Here is a 12,052-nt window from a genome sequence, read left to right on the forward strand (position 1 = left end):
GAAGATGCAGAGTTATAATACAATAGGTAGTTAATGCAATAGGATGCCTTAGTGGTCAATCTGGAATGAAAGTGCGTTGATACTCGTACTTCACAGTAAAAAGTTAGTTTTTTAAGTTTGCAACATCTTTTGTATAGTGTTGCTCAATCATGACAGAAAAATGTGGGTTTGTGTTTCATTGTATGTATTAATGTTGGAGTTGGGTTCTTTTGAGCAATACTAAAAAGGTTTACATGAAATCACAAGGTGAAAAAAAAGACGTTCTATGGTTTTAATAATGGTTTTGCCTTTTCTTGCACATTTCTGGATAACTTAGCTGTCCGCACAGTGTGTCCGACAGGGGGCGCTGTTTGCTTGGACACAACACAAAGCACCTGGGCGTTATATCAGCGTGAACGCGCTCAATCAACGAGCACATCCTCCTCAGCGCGTCCGCTCCTGCAGCCTCTGTCTCTGGGTCACTTCTCTGTTAAAGACCCTCCACCAGCCGCTTTGACGTCAACGGAACAAAACACCAAACTTACACAAACACTTTCTGCCTTCTTTATTTTTAATAAGCGTCCATCAGTGCGGTAGGAGGAGCAGGAGGAAGTTGCGCGTGTGTGATGGGTTAACGGCGGAAGGCCTCACCTGTCGTGCGCGTCACCCGCGGTACTGCCGTCATCCCAGAGGAGCAGCCGTCGCCACTCGCCGCCGCCAGACGCGCCTCCCCGGCTCGGTCACATTCTCCCGCCCCGCTACTCCACCACCACCACCACCACCACCCTCAGCCAGAGGAAGACCGGAGGAACAAGAGCGCAACACGGGGGAACCATGAAGGACCGCATGCAAGAACTTCGACACGTAAGTAGAAACACGCAGCTGCTCCGTGCACGCATGTTTTTCCATTGGTGTGTATTCAGGAAGCAGAGGTGCGCTGATGGAGCAACAGTTGTGACTCTCTGGGGTTTTTATCACCGGCAGCTGCTGCTGAGATTCACCGTGTGTGAGGAGCCGGAGCGAAACACAGCGATCCCACAGGTTTAATCCAAGTTAAATAAACCACCGACTGGATTTATGAGCTTACAGTTGGCTTTAGCTTTTCTCTATAGCACTTTTCCTTTAATGGTATTTTAGTTAAAGTATCACTCTATTTACATTAAACATATTTTCTGTAATTTTTCTAAATTTAAGACCCATCCAGAGAAAGTTAGATTGCAAATAGTGTGGAAATATGTCACCTGTGAATGAATTGGTGTGTGTGTGGTTGGATCGATCGAGGCTGAACTACGGATGTGTGATTGGAAATTGGATCCCAGCTCGCCCATTTAACCTTTAACGTGTCTTTATATATACAAAATATAATCATTACCCACACCAAACACAATGGTTTGTCCCTTTCCGACATCTGTGTTGTGCACGTGAAGAGATTCTGGTTCTGAAATAAATTAATCATGTTTTCCAATCCTACATTTTGAATATAAAAATAAAGACTTGGAATAATTGGATTTTAAGTGTGAACCTTGCGACAGTTGGAAGTATCACCAATATGCAGTATAACATACATATATTATGGGATAAAATGAGACCAAGACGATACATGACTGATTATATTAATGGGAGAGGAGATTGAATATTATCCTCTATAAGATAAGCTTGTGTGTGTGTCTGTGTGTGTGGTGTTAAAGTGGCCATTGTCAGAATTGGGTAATTGGCAGTTAAGCTGAGGACATAGAGGGGGAAACAATTTACAACTCCTCAGTTTTCTGGGAAGATCCTGCTATGAATTGGCCTCAAGGGGAACAACCCAGCCCTGCCAATTGTGTGTGTGTGTGTGTGTGTGTGTGTGTGTGTGTGTGTGTGTGTGTGTGTGTGTGTGTGTGTGTGTGTGTGTGTGTGTGTGTGTGTGTGTGTGTGTGTGTGTGTGTGTGTTCAGGAGGAGAGGCGTGTCTCCAGGCTGCCATGCTACAGAGAAATAGCCTAAATCTTCCTCATCAGCTTCAGTGAGAAACAGTCAAACCAATATTCAGCCCAAGCGGTCAGAGCAGACAGATTCTTGATCATATCTTTCCCGTCTGAGAAAACGCAGCTGGAGTGGCGTGGAGCTGAACCATTTTCAGACAATCAGGACTAAATAAAATTGAAATAAATTGCGAGTCACAGACGTGTGATTTCTCATCAGCACTGGATTAATGTTGTTTCCCTTCACAGTCTCAAGTTAATACGGCTCATGGAGATTTTTCAGTGGTTCTGAACAAGACAGTGTAGGATGCACGTTTGATTGTGTAACAGCTCTGGACTAGGGCTGCAAGTAATTATTATTTTTAATACTGATTCATCTTTCAAATACCTTAATCAACTGTAAAGGGAATAATACCAAGGACACATCTTTAACCATCTTTGCTATGTCTGACCAATGGTACAAATCTTACAATATTTCTAAATAATATGACCAGACCCAATTTTAGAGACATTTTCCAAAGTTCATGAACACTTCAGCTGATAGTATGAACCAACATCTCACTGTTTCCACATTCCCTCGCTGGGCTGCTATTGTTCTTTCCATTCTGATTTTTAAGAGAGAAAAGCTGACAGCTGTTATGGAAATATCGTCATTAAATTACTACATTTTGAATACATTTTTTTGGCATGAAACCGGTCCTGCAGTCGCTGAGTTGGTGCTTCATTATCTTATAGTTTTCTTAGTTTTGAGAACATATGAGATTTGTCCCCCTCCAGGAGGTGTCTCGTGGTGGGGAGTTGGGTATGTTGCCAGGGAAACAGCTCTTGGTAATGTCTCCGATACGGAGTGGTCCGTTGTTAGTGGTTCAACTAAAAAGCAGTGCCAAGATGCAGAGATAAGGAGAATGTGCAGGTGAGTGCCCGGTGGCTCACTCTGCATTCATACGGCCCTATGTTAGTCTCAGCCTGAGGAATATGTTGACATCCCTCGGGAGGCACCAGAGGATGTGGCAGTGGAAACAGACGAGCTCTCTCTCTCTTGCCACCACCTGCAGTACATTACTGAATGGAAATAAACAGACTGATGGACTTTGTCTTGAAGACCATATGTCTAATTTCAAAGTGAAGCTATCCCTGCCGGATGTATTCTATGTCTCCCAGCTCAATGTTGATTGGGGCTGTTTGGGTTGCAAATCAGCGAAGAGCTGGAAACATAATAGGAGAGTTCACTTAAGCCATTTTAGACATGAACTTGAGAAATGTTCAGACAATTGGGTCTGGACTTTCTTAAGAGTTTGCCGTTCACATTTGGATAATGCAGCAGCAGCAGTAGGGTCAGACACGTTCTCAACATCAGGACAATCTGAGATAAGAGGCGGTACCTGGGCAGAGCATGCAGCAGGCAGGACATGATGTATAAATCCCACTGCACAAATCCCAAGTTTTTGTTAATGTTTGGGGTCAGACTTTTCATATTTATTGTATATGATGGCAGGTCAAATTAGATATTACGTAAACCTGCATTTTTATATGTACAAACTAAACATGGGTGCAGCAAAAATGAAGAGAACTGAGCTCTTGCAGGTTTCACTGCCGCTGTGTCTTTTCATGTTTTTGTAGAGTCACACTGCAGGTTTACTCACCCATGTGCTCATGTGTCGTTTTGGCAGGAAATTGAGTTTTTCTCATATTTGTGCGAGGGTGCAGGTTCTGCTCAAGCATCGCCCATATGCACATAAACCCACTTTATGAGCTCAACACCTGCCTATGACTCTGTTCTCCCAATAGCTCATTAGCCTGCTGCCTGAAACTGCCAGTCTCAATAACTAAAACAGGCTTACAACCTCTCCCCTCCCCTCCCCTCCCTCACCTCACCTCGTCCCATCACTCCCAGTCGGCCCAGATGTGATTTAGTGACAGATGGCGGCAGATGATGCTTTTGTCAGCCGTCTTGAGCTCTGAAACCTGAGGGGGAAACATACTGATGAGGTTATTACAGATTTCACACACCCACAAGGACTGTTATCAATCAGACGTGATTGGTTATCGCTTTGTGGCAGTTACTTATTTATACAGGCGTTATGAACGCTTCACATGTAACAGGTCGTCTCTCTTTCATATCTCCTCATTTTTTTTCCTGATGGTTTATCAGTTGTGTTTTTATTTCACTTTATCTCGCCAATTGACTATATCTGTTCTCATCTCTGTCTCTTTAATAATAGCCCTTTTCTATGATTCGCTCTGAGCGGTGAGTTCCTCCATTATTGCTCTTTGCTCTTATCCTATCAGTGATTTATCAGATGGGTTCCTGTCCTCCCCTCCACCTTTTCCTCTCCTCTCTTCCTCCTGTTGTCTCTGCGCAGCTTTGTTGGTCATTGCCAGTATTGGTTCAGGCGGTGTGTGTGTGTGTGTGTGTGGCGGGGGCACTAACCTGTGTCACTCCCTACTTGGCATTAGAGTGACACATTAACTAATAGGAGGGATGTGGCACACTCTGAGGCAGTGTGTGCATCTTTGGCTCTTTTGCTTCTCCTTTTATCTTTTCATTATCACTCCTTTATTCCCCAATTTCTTTATTTTTTCTTCTGTCCTTAACCTGATCTGGGCTATTGACATTTCCTCAGTGACACAGACACTAGCTAGGCTAAAGAGCCCCTTTGCTTGCTATTGAACAGAACACCGATCCTACAAGGTCAGAGGTTTTATTTGTCCTCGTTCAAAGGCCTCTTACAGAGGTAAGCTCTCGGATCTGTTGTGGGGAAAAAACGGCTGCTCTCGGATTCTGGCCCACAGATGAGGCTTTATTCTTAAATCAGAGTTGTAGCTGTAAAATGTATTGTCATCGTCACCATGAGAAAAGTTCATACTTACATAGAGACATTATGCATCAACACATAGTTGCTGCATAACTGAATTAATGAACCATGAAATGAGTGTGACCGATCTGACTTTTCACCAGGGACTTGTCTGTCTCTGCAAATGAGGTGACAGTTTGATATTGATATCCAATATCTGTTGGCTGCTAATGGTTATTTTTGAAATGTGTGAATTGAACACATGCAGTACAGCATCCTCATCCATACCAATCAAAACATGCAACAGGGATGGCACTGAGAAGAGCTCATACCTCCACCAGGGCCTGACATTCTCCTAAAATTTAAAAATCAATAATGTGTCTCGTAAAGTTTTCGCGTATACTTGTTTACACACAAACAAACAAACCCACAAATAAACGAACAGGTGCTAAAACATAACCTCCTTGGCAGGGGTAATAAGCTCAAGCTAAATTATTTCTTAGATAATTCCTACATTAGAGATATTCAACATATTATTGTGAGTCTCATTCATTTTTATACTGCTGTATGACAGATTGGTTTTTGTGGTGCTGGTAAAATCTTGTTTACTTCTCATAAACACCAGCAGCTCCCAAAGCTAAAGAGATCCTAAAAATAAATAGACGTTTCTGTAATCAAACCTCCCCCATCTGTTGAGGGAGAATTAGCTTCTGGTCATTTTTGTTGCCGCTTTTAAAATTAAATTTGTAATGTGCTGACCTCCCCTCTCACATCATCTCATAATCGCTGGCAGCAGACTGGGTCTGTAGCAGCAAAGGTAATGTCTCCTATCACAGATTCCTGGCAGAGATTAGGACCTTAAAACATAATTTGCGACCAAATGAACTGTCATTGACCTCATTAGGGCCTAAGCAGCTCTGTCTGTCTTTGTTTTGTAATCTTTTACAGTAATTAAATATTTCCATCTTGAGGTTAAACAAGCACTTAAGACTAATCAAGCCATCCACAACAAACAAAATAGGACAATTTGCCATCATTTGTCACCAGACTGATGTGTATACATTAGCTGACATGACTGATGCGGTTGTTCTTGTTGGGAAGACTGTCTCCATTTAACAGTTTCTCTGAAAAGATTTAGCCATGGCAACCACTGCAAAAGAAGACACATTGAGTTGATTTGTCGATTGACGAACATTAACTTGTAGAAACCTAAGTAATTCCTTTAAAGGTTCAGTGTGTCGAGGTGAAGTTGCATATTGCAGCTAAATACTCCTCATCTCACCCTCCCCTTCATGAAAGAGAACCTGTGGTGAACTTCAGTTGGCATGAAAACTCAAAAGGACATAACTATGAGCTTTAGGAAATTGTGATGAGAACTTTTTAAATATTTTCGGACATTTTAAATAGAGATGTTCTGATATAATTGATCACTTCGTGATACAGATTCTGGTACCTGGACTTCCAATACCAATGCATTTAAAAAAAATACTCATTATATATACTAATATTACTATAATCATGATTTTAACAGCGGTATGCTATGAACCTTCATAGAAGTAAAGATTGCTGTCACTGTTGTGTGGCCTATTGCTGGTCTTGCAATTGGCAACTAGTGCCACAGCTTGAAAGTGGAGTCAGTATATGTACATATGTGGGACTTTACACTGTGAAATATTGAAAGATTCCTGACATTTTAGCTAGCTTTGGCTAATGCTATATTACCCAAAATCACTGCTTCTTCACTGCTTTAAAGACAGTACTATGGCAGTATAGTGCAACTGCTGTTTTGGAGCAGCGAAGAAGAAATGATATCCAGGAAAATAAAATTGCAGTTTTATCTAATATACTTTAAAGATATGGTATCAGATCAGCACATGTGTACTCGCCTGGCATTTACTGAAGTATTGGAGGCATTTCCAATACTGGTATCGGAGCATCTCTTATACTACATCTCTTATCTCTATGACCACAAATGTATCAATTATTTGATATGATTTGAGAAACCGCAAAATAATCTGCAGATAATTAAAGGTCCAGTGTGTAAGATTTAGGTGAAAGGGAACTATTGGCAGATATTTAATGTAGAATAATTCTCGTGATGTTTTCACTAGTTCATTTCATCTAAATTGTATGAATTGTAGTTTTCTTTACCCCAGAAAAGGCCCTTTATATTTAAATACTTTATATTTACATCGAGGGGACCCTCTCCATGTTTTTTACAGTAGTCCAGACTGGACAAGCTAAACACTTTCTGAGTTTTTATGACAACTAAAGGCTACCACAGGTTCTTTTTCACTTTTGGAAGGGGAGGGTGTGGTCAGGGGTGTTCAGCTGCAACATGCAATTTCAACACAAAATTCTACACACTGTACCTTTAAATCATAAAAGTCTTTAGTTTAATATTTGAAAATATTCCGTCTCTGCCTCTTCCTAAATTAGTTTTCTGATGTGATTCTTGGCTTTACTCTGCACTTCCCATCCTTTTCCCCTTCTTCTTTAATGCTTTGTTTCCTTGACATCTCTCTCACTCCCTGTCCCCCTCCCCTCCATATCTACAATGTAATTGTGTCAGTGGCACATTGGTGCTGTCATAATCCTTCATGGTCAGCGAGTTACAGAGAGAGACGCTCTGAAAATATTACACAGGGGGAAGATGGCGAAGAGACTGGGGACGAGCAAAACCACGGGCTATAGCAGTGACAGCACATGTCTTTCTACAGCCTGTGATCTGTCATTAAAGTTCAATTAAAGCTTTATCACATTTTCCCACCTACCTGCACACATGCCCAGGGCAGGCAAGTTTGTGTATGAACATTTGCAACAGCATGTAATTGATAAAATCCTACCCATCGGCCAATTATGTGCTAACAAGCCAAAATGGAAGTAAGCATCCACTATTTAGTCTAAAAGGTCAGTCTTCTCATCGGGGAAATCCCCGCAGCCGACACAGTCTCTTTGAGAACTGGCAGCTGCAGACATTTGGATTCCGGCCTGAAATTGATTATCATTGATTTGGTGGAAAGGCGTGTTATTACCTCATTGGAAGTAATTATTCAACCTTTAAAAGATAGGCGTTTGGTAAATTCTTATTTAGTCGTGTGTAAATGGCATCACTTTGATGATTAAACTGTTAAAGGTCAGAAAGATGTGAGGAAGCCAGAGGGCGGAGAGGGATGAAAGACAGAGCAGGTGAAATGGGAGGAAGAGCATGAAGAGCCTTAAAATTTGAGGAGAAATAGTAATAATTTGATGTTTTTCTAATGACAAACAAAATATAAAAACATCTAAAGTGCAAGTTTGGTTGGATAAATGCATATCGATAGTGAGATGGTGAAGAAATAAAGATGAGCACAAATTAAAGACGTGACCATGGGGAGCGAGACAAAGGTAACCGAGTCCATGTTGTGTGGGCCTTATGTGCTATAAGAATTCAGCAGCGAGGCAGAAGTACGGAGGAAGGCAAGCAAGAGAGAGGGAGCTGAGACAATGACAGACAGAGAGAATGAGAAAGAAAAGGCAGGATGATTAAAGGGGGAGGACATTAAGGAGTATTGTTAGGGAAAGGAAATTGTTGCGCATGCACACAGTTTGACTCTCACTGTGCTTCATCTCTGCTCCCACCTACATAATTCTTCTTTGTGTATCTGATGGACCCTGTGCTCCGTGGGCAGGGCTGATAAAACCACCTTGTTAACCTCAGCCAGACCTCCGTTTTCACTGGAATGGAAAGCAGCTGAGCCTGAGACAACTATGTGTACCTTTTTTATTTTCAAACAAAATCAACATATGAAATGTCTCACGTACATTTTAAAGGTCCAGTGTGTAAGATTTAGATGAAAGTGAACTATTGGCAGAAATTTAACGTAGAATAATCCTTGTGATGTTTTCACTAGTTCATTTCATCTAAATTGTATGAATTGTAGTTTTTTTTACCCCAGAAAATGCCCTTTATATTTAAATATTTTATATTTAGATCAAAGGGGTCCTGTGTACGGGGGCCGCCATGTTTTTTACATTAGTCCAGACTGGACAAACTAAACAACTTTTGAGTTTCTATGTTACCACAGGTTCTTTTTCATGTTTGGAAGGGGAGGGTGAAGTGAGGGGTATTCAGCTGCAACATGCAATTTCAACACTAGATATCTCAAAATTCTACACACTGTACCTTTAACAGTTAAAATAACAAGGAGTAGCCTATCAATGGGACCTAATTAAACAAAATCTTGATACACCATTCATGGAGAGACACAATACAGCAACCTTAGCAATGAATTAAAATTTGAACATGTTTAAAGGTCTTGGGGATCAGTTATTACATTTATGTGGGACTTAATTCAAGATAAACATTTCTGACATATTCTGAGCCTGATGATTGGATTTAGTTCCTACAACACTGTTCGCTGTTTCAAGTATAGGACAGCTATTAAGATGTGTCTTTTGTATGCAACAGGAAATATTAGCCGGCCTATTTAAGATATATTATATTTCTTCAAATTGACTTGCATCCACCCTGTACAACTGCATCAGTCTTATCCATACCTTTTTTACAACCATTTAAAAAAAAAATCCAATCAGAGAAGCCGCAGTTAATGAGCACTAGACGTGTTTTAATCACATGTCTGACATTTGAGCAGCTATGTAGGCGTCTTAACATGTCATTTAAGGAGATCTCTAAATTTGCGGGGAAAAAAGTAAAGCTCTATTTATATGTCTGGGCCCAGATTGGACGGCCCCCAGGTCCAGGTTTGGACTGAGAATAGTGTGCTGAACAGTAGACATAGCATTTAGATCTAAATTTATATAATTCCAACACAAATTTATCAGGTAAATAGAACAATTTATTCTGTCCCCTGTGATCACTCCATCTGTTGGACATGCATGAATGTGAACATGTGTACAGACAGCAGGGAAAGTCTAGAAAGTAATGCAGCACATAGACTTTATTTCAAAGTAATAAAGGTATAAATCTGTATTTTAAAGAGTCCGTTTACAGCAGGGGAGCATTGATCAGCTAGTGCACAATATTTTTCATTCCAGCTGAAAAGCTAAAATTCATGCTAATGCCCTGAATCAAAGTGAGTTTAACATTTGCCTTGTTTTCTTTTGGCTCAATCTTATCACTTCCTTTGTCCTCTCATCACCCACACTTCTGTTGGTTGTGTAATAGTCCTAGTCGATAGCCCCACACTGCGTCCTGCTCTGCCATCAGTCGGTCATTCTCTCATTCAGTCAGGTGGCCAGAGGGGCAATCAGTCAGCGAGGCCGGTGTTGATTTATGGCTTACTTTGCCTTTTTCTCACAACCAAAATGGATGGAAAATTAAATCCTGGCTGCCTCCAAAGTTACATAATCATTCTGGAGTTCCAGAAATATTATAATTCACCCTCTTGACTCTTGTATTGATTGTTCTGCTGATCTATTGTATTTTCAGTTAAACCCCTGCATTCATAAGAACACTGGCTGTGAATCCTAATGCTGGAGATTTTCTGTGTGATTTGCTGTCAGCTGTTTTCCCGCATAGACTGTAGATCTCTTGGAGTGTGGGTGGTGAATGTCCTATGGGCTTTAGCATGGGAGCAGGTGAAGACACAGCCATGACTATTTTTGTAAGTGGGGTTGTGTGCATGCGTGTTGTCTTGTGTGTCTTTGTGAAGACCAGTTTGAGCTTTAAACTGTGAGAATGAGGACATTTTTGATTTTTTGATTTAAGATACGTTGTCAAACCCTGGAGAGACTAAACTGATGTAGGTGATTCTCTAGCTGCGTACACCAACCAATTCAGCCAAATAACAAGATTGTTTTATTCACATACTTTGATCTTGTTTGCCCAGCTGTTGTGATATCTGACAGTTGTGTTGTCGCACAGTACAGAAGTCTATACAGAGTATCTAACATTATTATTCTGTTTCAATTCTATTAGCACCACGGAATGTCATCTACTTTCCATCCATGGTTTTTGGGTGGCAGCAGAAACTGGGCAAATTAAACCTGAGTTTATCTGCTAGAGCAGGGATATTAAAAAATCTCAGGTCCAGATAGAGAAAGTTTCAACAATAGTCTAAATTAAGTTTCCCCTTTTTCTTCTTTTTGTTAACTCAACAAGTCTCAACCCTTTGTCTAACAATTTCTAACACATCTGAACAACTGAACAGCTTTAACACCTGCTTTTCCTTTCTTTTTCTCTTGAATCCCACCACCACTCTTCAGTGGCAGAAGTGAGCTCTAGTTTGTCCTGCCAGGATTTTAAATCTGGGCTGGAGTGGTGCAGTGTTGCTTCAGATTGCTGCTTTTAACTATCACCACAGTCTTCAAACATGTGAAGAATAAACACGTAAGAGTCTCTTTAGATTAAAAACTCCATTTGCACTGTCTTCTTTATCTATTTAGTGCACACCCATACGAAGTCACTTTTCTTGAATTTCTCTGACTAATTTTTTACTGTCTATTCTCATTCAGATTCAAAATGCTCATCAGAAGTCACAGATTTAATTGGCATCGCGGGCCATGATTTAGAATGAATGTATTTGGTCTGTGAATTTTCCTAGGCTTCTAAACCAGTGCTGTATAGGCGAGAGAAGCTGTGCGAGTGAAGACAGAAATTCTTTGTCAAGATTTGGCAATTCTCACTGATTTATCGGTTGTTTGTCCGGAATCTGGTCCACCTATTCGTGACCCCTGGGCTAGAAGTACGTGAGAAACTGTGTTTTAGAATTTTATATTAGATTCACATTATACGCAATGGATGATAAGAGATGGTAAAGTTCCTTTAACTTGAAAGTGCTGATGTCAAATGAAAACTTAAAAGATGAAGACTTGCGCTATACTGTAGCTTTATATCTCTCTCTACCTCTGTATTATTAAGTGAAATGTATCAGAGATTTCAGAGGAATTCTAAGTATTTATGACGCTTGATGTTGACATGAAGACAATTTATCAAGCAGAACCTAGAATTGACAGTAATTAGCATCCTGGTGTGTGTGTATATTCTCTTTGCCTCTCTTCTATATTAGCAGATTAATATACCCTGTGAGCAGCTTTGCAATTGGAGCAGAAGTCAGTTTTTGTTGTTTGTATCTTTGTATTTGTCTGCAGAAGGAAACATGAATAAATAACCTAATGTGTGTGTGTGTGTGTGTGTGTGTGCATCCATAATGAATGTTGTGTGGCTGAATTATGATAATAAATCTGGTTATGCTGTCTGTATTCTTCAAAGCAGCTGACACAGATTTTTGAGTCATTTCTAATGAGACTGCAGGAAGCTGCTTGAATTGGCTGTAATACAAAGATGCAGGGAAACAGGTCTGCTTTAATATGAA

The 12,052-nt window shown here is 40.5% G+C and overlaps 1 protein-coding gene across 7 annotated transcripts in view; it reads left to right on the top strand.

The window, feature by feature from the left end:
- The first annotated feature begins 631 nt into the window (after positions 1–631).
- stx1a (syntaxin 1A (brain)) overlaps positions 632–12,052 on the top strand; it is a 55,704-nt gene continuing 44,283 nt past the window's right edge. For 6 of the 7 annotated variants that reach the window (XR_002202778.2, XR_011244469.1, XM_069533887.1 and 3 more), the window contains exon 1: positions 664–843. Coding sequence is in view for 5 of the 7 variants with exons in the window: in XM_069533887.1 (XP_069389988.1) it covers positions 814–843 (30 nt within the window). In the remaining 2 variants the exon portion in view is untranslated. Of the gene's footprint in view, positions 844–12,052 lie in introns of all 7 variants that reach the window. The other variant, XM_020088315.2, reaches the window with a different exon arrangement.

The sequence above is a fragment of the Paralichthys olivaceus genome, chromosome 11, assembly GCF_024713975.1.
Source record: "Paralichthys olivaceus isolate ysfri-2021 chromosome 11, ASM2471397v2, whole genome shotgun sequence".
In the NCBI taxonomy this organism is placed as follows: Eukaryota; Metazoa; Chordata; class Actinopteri; order Pleuronectiformes; family Paralichthyidae; genus Paralichthys; species Paralichthys olivaceus.